Source organism: Muntiacus reevesi, chromosome 16, assembly GCF_963930625.1.
Source record: "Muntiacus reevesi chromosome 16, mMunRee1.1, whole genome shotgun sequence".
NCBI classification, from domain to species: Eukaryota; Metazoa; Chordata; class Mammalia; order Artiodactyla; family Cervidae; genus Muntiacus; species Muntiacus reevesi.
The window spans coordinates 11,964,061-11,977,026 of NC_089264.1; the positions used below are offsets into that span (position 1 = coordinate 11,964,061).

At 38.1% G+C, this 12,966-nt stretch overlaps 1 protein-coding gene across 8 annotated transcripts in view; it reads left to right on the top strand.

Moving 5' to 3' along the window:
- CAMK2D (calcium/calmodulin dependent protein kinase II delta) overlaps positions 1-12,966 on the top strand; it is a 300,110-nt gene that overhangs the window by 213,942 nt on the left and 73,202 nt on the right. For all 8 annotated transcript variants that reach the window (XM_065907119.1, XM_065907123.1, XM_065907121.1 and 5 more), the window contains 2 exons: positions 6,661-6,726; positions 10,206-10,278. In XM_065907119.1, coding sequence (XP_065763191.1) covers positions 6,661-6,726; positions 10,206-10,278 — 139 coding nt within the window. The remainder of the gene's footprint in view (positions 1-6,660; positions 6,727-10,205; positions 10,279-12,966) is intronic.

Consider the following 12,966-nt stretch of genomic DNA (forward strand, 5'->3'; position numbering starts at 1 on the left):
GTCACCCTCAGATTCTACCTTAAGTACAGGTTAAACCATAAAACTGTAGACAGTTGCATATGTTTTCATTAATCCATTGGATTATTTAATAATTTATTTTCCCAGCAAAGATTCTTGAAGCTCTTTCTATCTGCCAGGCAGTACTTCTATAAGGTACTGAAGATACCATGTTCCATCATAGATGTCTGCCCCAAAGGCCCTTGAATCGTTGACTGGCTTGAAAGATGAAAGTGACACTGAAAGTCGCTCAGCTGTCCAACTCTCTTTTTTCGACCTCATGGACTACAGAGTCCATGGAATGCTCCAGGCCAGAATACTGGAGTGGATAGCCTTTCCCTTCTCCAGGGGATCTTCCCAACCAGGGATCAAACCCAGGTCTCCTGCATTACAGGCGGATTCTTTACCAGCTGAGCCACCAGGGAAGCCCGTGGATTGGCTTGTTTGTATATGTCAGATGTGCTAAGAAGGCCTAACTTTTCAGCTGTATTCCATAGACTCTGTTCCCTTAGCTTAGTGGTCCTCAGCAAGGGTGCCTTGGGGGAACCTTGGGGTGACTGGTGGAAGTAGTGGGGTTGACACGCTGACAAGGTAGCGCTGCTGGCACCTGCTGGGTGGCCTGGTGCCAACAGTTCTGCCATTCAAGGGACATTCCACATGGTGAAGGATTGTCTGGCCAGAAAAGCCAGTAACGCTCCTGTAAATAAACCCTGATCAGCTTCACTCTGACCAGCCCTTACCAGCATCTGGTCTGACTTTAATCCAGGACTTAAGAGAGATGTGAGTGGGAATGCCTTTATGTCAGTGTGAGTCCCAGTCTTTTCACGTGCTCCTTTGGGCTCTCCAGACATCTTTGACCCGCCCTCGCCTGCCCTCCAGGTTGCGTCTGCGGGCAGCATAGTGAGAATTCGCAAGCCTTTTTCTCTCAAGTTGTACATTCTCGGGCAAGTCCTTAACCCCCACTGCTTCAGTGCCCTTGTGAGTGAGATGGAGATACCTGTGTCTGCCTCACGAGGTTGTTGTGCTAGAGACTCAGCACAGCACTTGGGCTTCGCACGTGGTTAGCACCCGGTGGGTGTGTGTGGTTACTGTTCAACGGTATGCAAAGCGGTGTGCCAGGCACCTCGCAGGTAACACCTCCAAACACGTCAGTGTCACAGCTTCTGCTCTGGAGATCACTAGGACACACACCCGTCGCCCAGATGCAGAGGAGCATGTGAAGTGTTTTGGGACAGACAGGCAAACATCTGACCCTGGTGATTCTTTGCTAATGTGACTCCTGTTCGGAGCCTTGGGTTTCAGGTCTGGTGGCCTCTGCTCGTTGGGTTTGTTCTTCAGCTCTATACCTAGAGTTCCAGGGGGAATTACTCCTTTTTTTTCTTGGAGACACTCCTGGCCCTGCCTTGGAGACACTGGGCCCTGCTCTGGGCTCGTTTCCCAGTGTGACTGCAGCCTGAGCTCCCTGGGTTTTGCCCTGCCGCCTCAGGCAGCAGTCCCATCTCTGCATCAGCGCTGGCTCCTGACGGTGTGGCCCCGTTCTCCCTCCCAAAGCCCAGTCTTGGACATCTTGGAATCCAGCTGCTGCTCAGTGTCATGTCAAAGCTATAATCCTTGTGAAATTTCATGTTTTATTTAAGATGAAACTACTTTTAAGCATTTCTGATATAACTCACAAATATACTAGGAGCACAAATAATTCATTCTTGTTGGATAACAGAATGATTCAGCATCTCAATAGATAACAAAAGCAACAACAAAAATACTCATCTCTAAGATATGTGTTGCCTCATCTTTTCATACTTCCAGAATTATCTTTTTTTCCTGTAAGCTCTATTGTTCTGGAGGTTCATGAATGATAGTTAATGATTTAAATATATAATTGATAATGCTTCATGTCATACAGATCCCTAACATCAATTTATTCACAAAATCTCTAATTAATTAAGCAATTTATCATCAAACTGATTTACTTTGTGAATTTTATGAAACGTCACACACTAAAAATTTTCCAAAATCTGTAATAACTCCTGCTTTAATTTGTGCTCCATTAAACAAATAAATGTGAGTATAGAAAAATCCAGTAGTTTCTTTTTAAGGCACTGTGTTCTATTAGAAATCCATTTTTGCCTTTCCAGATATTTGTCATACATATAGTCAAAATTATCAAATGGCTTAACTGCACAAGGATATTTTTAAATAATGAGAAAAATGAGTGCTAGAAAATAAGAAAGAGTACTTTGAGACAGTTGACTACTTAATCTCCAACTCAATATAGAACTCTATACCCCTTATATTTATATGTTTAGTAGTTATACCTGATTTTTCAGTATTCTTCTTTAGATATGAACCCTCAAGAAATAAAACCTACTATCACATGTAGCTAAATTTTAGTGGGATTTATTTTTTCTTCTTCAGCTCAGAGCGTAAATTCTAAACTTGTAATAGTAGATGGGTAGCATAGTTTTCTGACTTGGTTAATTCATTTAATCATTATTTCAGCACTCATTAATTGAATAAATGTTATGTCTTAGTTGCTAGGCTAGGTTCTAAGGTAACAAAGATCCGTAAATCCTGATCCTAGTATTAATAATTTAGGATCCAGCAGTTCTCATGGAGCAGATAATCTATTTAAGGAGCTACTATATATACAGCAGCAATTTTCTTAATGACCGTAGACTTTTTAATTAATATTTGTTAAGCACTTTAATAATTCAAGATCATATGTAATATATACAGATTTTCTTGGCACCTGTGATCAGAAACAAGGATAAATGTGAGTATGTATCACATCTATGTTGGTCACATTCAAAGAAAGAAATCTCACAAAACTGTTACCATCATTACAGAGACAATAGATTTGTTGGAATTACTTTCTCTCTAATATTTAACTACTTTGTATTACAATTTGTCTAGGGCACAGATTATCATAGATTATAACTGGGAGAAAAGCTTAACTGTGCCAGTAAGTGCAGTTATATGTATAGGTAACCATAGTTTTCACAACAAGCTTATGTGACGCTTTTCTGTTGTTACAGGAATTTTTTTTCTGTTTTCCTTGTGTTTGCTTGTTTTTTAATTGGAGGATAATTGCTTTACAGTGTTGTGTTGTTTCTGCCCTGCAATAATGCAAATCAATCATAACTCTATATACATATCCCCTCTGTCTCGAGCCTCCCACGTTCCCCGTCTCACCCCTCTGGGTCGTCAGAGCACCAGGCTGGTTCTCTGTCAGACAGCAGTCTCCCACTAACTGTCTGTGTTACACATGGTGTGTATATATGTCAGAGCTACTTTCTCAATTCCTACCACCCTCTCCGTCCCCCACTTTGTCCACACCATTCTCTACATCTGCATCTATGAAGCTTTAAATAATCTTAGATGTCCATTTTATATCTAAAAACAATAGAATCGAAAGTTGTAACTTCAACATTAAAGAACTTACAAATATCCATAATGCAGTGGATCTGGGGGAAAGTTGCATAAACTTTCAAATCTGTAGTTTTTAGTATCACATCTTTACATTTAGGAGAGGAAAATACAGAAGAGAATAATAACTAGTGATCTCTAGAAAATGTTTTCATTTGATGTTTCAGAATTTATTAAGCAAAAAAAAAAAAAAACAAGAACAGCAACAAAAAAACAATTTTAGGGTAATTTTATCTCACACTTGCATACAGCAAGCCTTATACCTTCACCCGATGCTTGACCAAATGACTCATACCTTCTAAACCTCTGGAAAGGTGGACAGTGTGGTGACTGAAAAAGCTGTACTGTGTAGTGATTCGGAATGTGGGCTGTGGAGTGGATGGTCTGCCTGGGCCACTCAGGGGTATGTAAAATTGGGCAAGTTACTTAACTTCTCTGTACTTCCATTTTCTCATCAATAAGCTGGGCTAGTAGTAAAACCATCATGAATTATGAGGATTTCTCAGTGAATTTAAAGCTCAGCACACTGTGTGGCACATGGTAGGCACTTGACAAATGTTAGCTATTTTAAGATGAAACTCCAAGACAGAAATTTTCTTTTAAAATCAAGTCAGATCATAATAAGGAAGGAATGACTGACATTATTACAAGAAAATGATTCGTTTCACTCATAATAAAATTCTTATTAACGTGAGCTAACCTTTCCCCAATTAGATAGGCATTTTTGTTAATTGACCATAACCATCATTAGTTATATCGGAGGCCTGTCCGTACTTTCACAGCATTGGAGGTGCAACCATTTGGGAAGATAATGTGCCTTCCCAACAAAGTTGGCATAGTTTGCCTTCCCAACAAAACTTTAAATGTGGGTACTCTTTGACCCAGTAATTTTACTTATGAGAATTTATCTTTTAGAAATCCTCTCAAAGATGCACATGGTCATGCATGCACGCACACACACTACTTAGTTTAATAGGGGAAAAATGCTTCTGACATGAAACAGTGCCCATGATTTAATGTAAAATGAAAAACACAAGTAACCTAATTTTTGTGATTGCACAATTTGCACTTTAGTGAGATAAGTGTTCTTTGTTTGCATATGCAAAGGGAGAAGTATAAATGTTAACAGACCTACAAAAAATTGAAAGGACACACATAAAGTTAAAATTATTTTATTCCAGAGAGTAGAATTGGGATCAAGAGATAAGGAGAGGACTTGGTATGTTTCCATATTTTTTAAATTTTACTACAAAATTCTGTGACTTTAAAATTTAAAAACATTGTTTAAGCGGGGAGAAAAAAGCCTAAGCCAGAGAATCACCACTTAAGGAATTCTGGCCCCACATCATTATATCTATATCTATCAGACCTGGAAAAGAAATGAATCCCAAAGAGAGTTATATCGCCTTTACTAGAGAGCCTCGAAGTCCATGATTTGAATGAACTTCCTGGAGTAACCAAATCCAGTTGCTGGGTTGTGGGAAAGTCTTCACTTTATTAAGAAGGGCAGACAGATAGACTCCTTCCTAGTTGGAAAGGGATCACCGCTGACTCCCAGGACATTGCAAAAACCTGAGTTGTAGTTTACTGGTGAAGACTTGGACTAAGGCGATCAGGGTGTTTTTACACAGAAAAGTGATCACTCAGCCCCTGAGTGACATGCATTTTGGAAGGCCACCTCTGGCCCACAAAGACATGTTCATTGCAGTTTAAAAAAATGATTCCCTCCAAAGAAATACAGCCTGCAAATTCACACTCTACATCCATGATATGTATCATCTTCTCTTTCTGTTCAGAAAATACTCCTGAATGGTTGCACACACTTTGTCAGACCTTAGTTAATATTTAGAGAATTGATGAGTTTCATAGAAACCATTTTCTATGGGAGATGTGTCTGAATATTTTTACAGTGTACAGAAAAGTGTGTGTCCAGGATCTAGTGATGCGTAAGCAAATAGAAAGGAAAATGTTTAGATGAATATAAATCAGCCATTATGGAGTTTTATGTGTGTGGATCACAATAAACTTTGTGTGGATCACAATAAACTGTGGGAAATTCTGAAAGAGAATGGGAATACCAGACCACCTGACCTGCCTCTTGAGAAATCTGTATACAGGTCAGGAAGCAACAGTTAGAACTGGACATGGAAAAACAAACTGGTTCCAAATAGGAAAAGGAGTACGTCAAGGCCGTGTATTGTCACCCTGCGTATTTAACTTATATGCAGAGTACATCATGAGAAACGCTGGGCTAGATGAAGCACAAGCTGGAATCAAGATTGCTGGGAGAAATATCAATAACCTCAGATATGCAGATGATACCACCCTTATGGCAGAAAGTGAAGAAGAACTAAAGAGCCTCTTGATGAAAGTGAAAGAGGAGAGTGAAAAAGTTGGCTTAAAACTCAACATTCAGAAAACAAAGATCATGGCATCTTATCCCATCACTTCATGGGAAATAGATGGGGAAACAGTAGCAGACTTTATTTTGGGGGGCTTCAAAATCACTGCAGATGATGACTACAGCCATGAAATAAAAAGACGCTTACTCCTTGAAAGAAAAGTTATGACCAACCTAGACAGCATATTAAAAAGCAGAGACATTACTTTGCCAACAAAGGTCCATCTACTCAAGACTATAGTTTTTCCAGTAGTCCTGTATGGATGTGAGAGTTGGACTATAAAGAAAGCTAAGCGCCAAAGAATTGACGCTTTTGAACTGTGGTGTTGGAGAAGACTCTTGAGAGTCCCTTGGACTGCAAGGAGATCCAACCAGTCCCTCCTAAAGGATATCAGTCCTGGGTGTTCATTGGAAGGACTGATGTTGAAGCGGAAACTTCAATACTTTGGCCACCTGATGCGAAGAGCTGACTCATTTGAAAAGACCCTGATGCTGGGAGGGATTGGGGACAGGAGGAGAAGGGGACAACAGAGGATGAGATGGTTGGATGGCATCACTGACTCAAAGGACATGAGTTTGAGTAAACTCCGGGAGTTGGTGATGGATAGGAAGGCCTGGCATGCTGCAGTTTATGGGGTCTCAAAGAGTCAGACACGACTGAGTGACAACTGAATTGATAGAGTCTTATGATATTTTAATATACTTTATGTTTTTATAATTTATTATACTTTATGTTTATATAATAATATGAAAACAAATGTTCTATATCAACATTGGTGCAAATCTATTGATGCCTAGTTTTTTCTTTTTTAATGTAATCTTGTTTGTCTTCACAGAGTTACTGGAGGTGAACTGTTTGAAGACATAGTGGCAAGAGAATATTACAGTGAAGCTGATGCCAGGTAAGTGACTTGTCCTGGACAAGATACAAGACTCAGCACTCACATGATGCTTGTTCGGTATATCTCTACAAATATATCATGGCACAAATATATATATATCATGAGATTATGAGAATCTCATAATATCATCTTGGACTTTTCACAAGTCCTCTCTCTCTTACAGATTTTCAAAATGGTTCTTTGGGGGGAAAAAAAAACTATGAATCTGATGTAAACTTTACTTTTAACTAGTATCTGTAGTTAGAATATATATATATATTTTAAAGCCTAGCTGGAATGACTTCTGACAAAGAAATATACTTTTTTATCAAAGTTATGGGAATTAAAAAAAATTGAAACCCTCTGGTCTCTAGATGCTAGGCTTCACAGTATGATAACCACTAGTCACATATGACTATTTTTTTTTGTTTATTTTATTGAAGTATAGTTGATTTATAGTGTTGTATTAATTTCTGCAATACTTTGCAATACATCAAAGTGATTTTTTTGTATTCTTTTCTACTATGGTTTATTACAGGATATTGAATATAGTTAGAATATTGAATATGAATTTTTGAATATTGAATATGTTTAGATACCATCACTGACTCAACAGACATGAATTTGAGCAAACTCTGGGAGATTGTGGAGGACAGGGAAGCGTGGAGTGCTGCAGTCCATGGGGTTGCAAAGAGTCAGAAATAACACGACTTAAGAACTGAACAACAGCAGCGATTAAATACAGTTCCTTATGCTATACAGTAGGGCTTTGTTGTTTATACATATGACTTTTAATTTCAGTTTCAGTTACTTTAAATAAAAAGTTCAGTTCCCCAGTTGCACTAGCCCCATTTCAAGTGCTTAATTACACGAGTGCCTAGTGTCAACTGACTGGACATAGCAAATATAAAGCATTTCCCTCATCACAGAAAATTCCATGAATAGCCCACGTCCAATCAGAGACCATAAAAAGAAACAGACTCCAAAAGCCCCAGTGGTCTCCTTAAAGCATTATGAACTATTTAACTCTTTGGAAATTTCATTAAATTCCTTGGAACTCTCACTTGAAAAAATATTTACTCAGGTACTTCAGAGGGTTCAAGAAGATTTCCCAGTCTCGTTAATTGGCAACATTTTTACAGAAGTTAAAAATGGCTAACATTTTGTCTCATTTGAGACTTCCTAGGCTACACAAAGGCAGTGTTTTTGGAGTGAAGAAACATTAATTTACTTGCTGAGACATTACTTAGACTGCATGGTGTTAATTTCCTTGGCATTTCTTATACATGTTCTGTAGTCAGTACTCATTTTGAAAAACCTGGCCACAAGTGATCAGCTCCTTATTAGCCATGTAAATGAGAGGGTATCTGTGTTCAGTTATGGTGGTCTGTGCCTGCCTCTTCTCTCCGGTGCTCTCAGAGCTTCCTAAGGCTGCTGCCTCCCTCGTAGCCTGGCCCGGGTACCAGTCAGCCGAGAGCAGGCCCCCATCCCTCCAAAGCAGCACATGCATACCCAGGCTCACTTCTGAACTTCTCATTCACCTTCTTGGTTTAATGTTACTGTTTATGATATTTTATGAATATTATCTGTACCTGAATACACTCTTTAATTTTTCAATGGAATTTCTACTGCCAAAGTCAAATAGAAAGTTCCATGTCACTTACGATATGTGAATCATCACTTGTTCAGTTTAAGCCACATCCTCACATTGGGCCTCTGAAAAGCACTTCAGAATAGCCTTGGAAGTAACTTTTCCCACTTGCCAAGAGAATAATCTTTTTTATCAAGGTAATAAAAAAAAGTTAAGAAATTTCCTTTATTTTGCTTTTCAAAGTTATTTTAAACAGGTTGTTATTGTGTTTCAAAATACTGGTTGAAATTAGAGACTATTTTCAGCCCTTAGATAACAGGATAGACCCTAAGTGTTGGATCATTTCATATACATGCTTATATTAAGTTTTGAAATTTACTGTAGGTTACAGTTTAGGATAGGTCCCACACACATAATTAAGGAGAAGAAACATTCTCTTCTCAACCATATGCATAAAGAGCAAGTAACGTAAAAATCTGTTTAGTACTAGCCCTCAAGAAGTTAAGAATTGAATTCATTCTCACTAGTAACATATGGTTAAGCTTATTTAATATTAATTATTTTTTACTTCTCTATTTTCTGTTATTCATTAAGACTAAAAACTTATACCAATGGCTTGAGATGAAAGAATAAAGTATTCCTAACAAGAAGTATAATGTGAACATTACTGTAGAAGGAAAAAAAGCTATATGATTTAGCAAATAATTATCAACAGTCCAGTAAGCTGTATAGTCAAAATCAATCTCTCTCAAGCTCTTTTAGTGGTACACTTAAATCGAGTTAGAGCTAGAAAATCATAATCATGATCATTGTGACACTTACGTTGTAATAAATCAGATAGACAGTGATTACTTTTTTTTAATTCAAGAATTTACTTTGAAGTAGTAGTATTTTGTCCATTAAATGATTGAAAATGTCCTCACTAAAGTATTTGCTTAATCTTTGAATGAATGAATGTAGTTTTATGATATACCTGCGTTTGAATCACACAGTGACCTTGTTCAGAATCCATCAGTGTGATATGTCTTACATTACTGCATGTCAGATGACAGATCATGGGACCTTATGATGTCCATCAATGATGTCTTCCCTCTAATTTAATTAGCAGTCTATTTGACGTAACATAAATGTACATTTTAACATAGGAATAAAAGTTTTCTTTCACTGAGGTATATGGAATATGTCGAACAACCACCAGTGCTCGAGGGGATTTAAATTTTTATTTTTATTTTTCAAGTTTTTATTCCTTCCCCACCAAAGTATGGTTATCCTGAAGAGGGTTTTTTAATACCATGGATTTACTTTAAATTCTCCTTATGTTACTGGAGACATGCATTAGTTTTCCTATTACATATTATATAAGCAGCACCATTTCTAACTCAAAATGGTAAATGTCTCCCTCCATTTTTTTTTTAACCCTTGTTTCACCTGCCACTTCATTTGTGTTACCCTCTTGTTTCAACACCTATGTTTAATTGTGACCTCAGATTTTAAACAGTTTAGATGTGTATGAGAAATACCCATAAATTTTATTTCACTGAAGAATTTTCCCAGAACATTGTGGGAATTATTTATAAAATTTCCTAGAATTATTTATAAAATTTTCTCCCTGAATATGGAAATTTTGACTTCTATAAACAAATGATTGATAGAGTTGCAATGAAAGAAAACACATATCAAATTGTTTTGTCTGAACATGTCACAAATTCTGTGTTGGATGTCATTTTTGTTACTGCCAAAATTAGCTTTATCCAGCATTATTTAATTCCAGTGTAAAGCTAAAAAATGTGAAAAATATAATTTTTGTTCGTTTGTTTGTTTTGTTCAGATTTTCATTTTATTTTGTATTCAATGTGATTATGTGCCTTTAAAATGTTCTCCCTCCCATTCTGCCCTTGTATCTTTACAGTCATTGTATACAGCAGATTCTAGAAAGTGTAAATCATTGTCATCTAAATGGCATAGTGCACAGGGACCTGAAGGTCAGTATATGGAGTCCGTAAACCTGAATCAGAGGAAGTTTTGTTTGTTTTTTTTCTGGGGAAAGGGCAGAGGGTGGGTGTTGTACAGTCGTTCCCGTGCCTTTCCCAACTTTTCCTTACAATGACTAAATGATGACATGATAATGCATGATGCCTCTTCCAGTTTGCTCATCTACAGGCTAAATATACATCATAGCGAAAGGGAAGGCCCGCACTGAAAGCGCAGCTCTTAAGGTTCCGAGGAGTAAACTACCAGAGACGGTTTGGGGGCAGGCTTTCCTGAGATGTCCAGCGTTGGCCTGGAAATAACCTTGGCCTGTGATGTATGTCCGCCTGTAGAGCTAAACACCACTTCTGCTCTGAGACCATGGGTTGCTGTAGCAGAACAACTGGTTCCTCATTGCTCCATTTGAGTCCGATGAACCCTCAGGCAAGAGATAATAATTGCCAGCTAAATTAAAGCATGCGAAGTTAATGATTTATCAAAAATTCATTACGTATCCTAATTTAACCTTAATGGAGCCTTGACTGCTAATGTGACAGCTTTCAAATGATACAAGAAAAATGGGAGAGAAGAGGGAAACAGCTTTTTTTGTGTGGCGGGAAGGTGGAACACAAAATCTATAAAAACTATGCTTGTGTTCCAGTTCATTTCCTGTGAGGATTTATAACCAGGAAAAGAGCTCCTGCATTGAAAGTTTTAAGGTGGATTTTTCTAGAACGAGTGCACCTACATTTTGGCCCACATCTGGCAAGATCCTGACTGTCCTGAGGTAGTAGTCACTCTACTCGAGCGTGTGTTTACGCGACTGAAGATGTTTAAACGCAACCCCAGTTGTCTGCTAGTTTTGCTCTTTAACCCAGTCTCTCTGAGGGTGTACAGACAGTGAGTGTAAGCTTGGAACTAACACACGCCCCCTGGTGTTTGCATGCAGTCATTGCATTCAGCAGATCCTGGAGGCTGTGCTGCACTGCCATCAGATGGGCGTAGTCCATCGGGACCTGAAGGTGAGTAATGCCCTTGGAGAAGACACACCAGCACACGACTCCTACGGCTCTTCAGCTGCAGTTATGCCTGCAAAGGCAGAAATGTGAGCAACAAAGCTGTGCGGACTCTTGCCAGCACATAACGAAAACACTCCCTCGCCACAACCTCTCTTACTCTCTCTCTTCTCTAATGCACGCTTGAAACTTAAATAAATCCCGTTTCATCCAGAGAGAAATCATTTCCTAACATGAACAATAAATAGGTTATATTTTCTTTCTCTGAAGACAGGATACAGCATCTAATGACTTTGAGTAGGACTGATGATCTCCTCTTCTCTTTAAACTTGTTCTGTGAACACATTGGCATGTTTGTTGATCAAACTCATACTATATGTACTATATTTTGTAAGTAGTTATCAAGATTATAAAGTAAATAGAGATGAATATATTAGGTAGATTTTTGGCCCACGAGATTGGTGTTAAAGGCCTCCATTGTGGGTAGTAAAGTCTTTTTCCCTTAACATTAGTCCCAGGAATTCTGAGGACATTGAGTCTTCCTGCTTTTTTATTTACTTATATTTCTAGGGGTCAAGATACTACTGTGTTTTAAAACAGATGGAAAAAGGGTAAAACAAGTCTTATTATCAAATAGTACATATGTAACATATAGCTACATACTAATACTTTTAAGACTTGACTCAGTTTCTGATAACCGTTGAGAATGAGAAGTGCTCAGATCATTTAGAAATTAAACATTTCAGAGGCGACCATCTTGTTATTAATTCTCTGGCCTCTTCTCTCAGCATTCTAGCTTTACTTACACCTGGAAATTTAATGGAGGGAAATTCCTAGGTGGGCAACATAGCACATGGGAGCACTGTGGGGCTGTGACTTTTCATTTGAAACCTCAGCCTTTTCCAGGCTTTAGTACAGAGGTGGCAAAGGATAATTTAGAATGTCTTAAACTGTAACGTGTTCGGGACCTAGGCTGGTTTCTCCTGGGCATACTTCTCTTGTTACAGTACTTCCCACTCATTTTATATGTTCTAGAAGAATATTTCTTCAGTGATTCACAGCAAGTTACTTGAAGATGTGATCTGTAAGCAAAACATTGCCTTTTCTAGAACCCTCCTTTGATTTCAGTTTGAGTCTGAGAGCTTGTTCTTTTGGAGAACCAAGGTAGAATTGTGTCCATCTGCTAACGCTTACCAAATTTACCCATCAGGAAAAAGGAACAAGAATGTGTTCCTTTGAAGATTCATATATTTGGCAATCACCTCAAAAACTGCTTAGTAACCACATAAAGACAGTGCCCCTTTTTGTTGCTTCTTAGAACTCACAGTGCTACTTTCCTTTTTAAGTGACTGCATGCAGACATGCACCTTGTTGGTGCTTTTCTTACTGTTTAATACATTTATCATTTGAGATATTTAACTTCATTTATGTAATTATAAGTATACTGTTAAAGCCACGATGAGAAATGCAAATTTTGTTCCAGGATTTTGGAAATAAATTTTTTTGAGGTCTTGATATTGCACTTCTGTAAATGTCCAAACTCAGCTGAGTCCTTCAAAGACCGTAACTTTTATCAGAGATGTCAGTGAGCCTAGGCTGTGGAATGGGAAGGAAAAGATGTTTTCTGACATACGAGCTAAAGTAACTAATTAAAAACGCATGCAGGTGATTTCCAGAGAGGCTGCT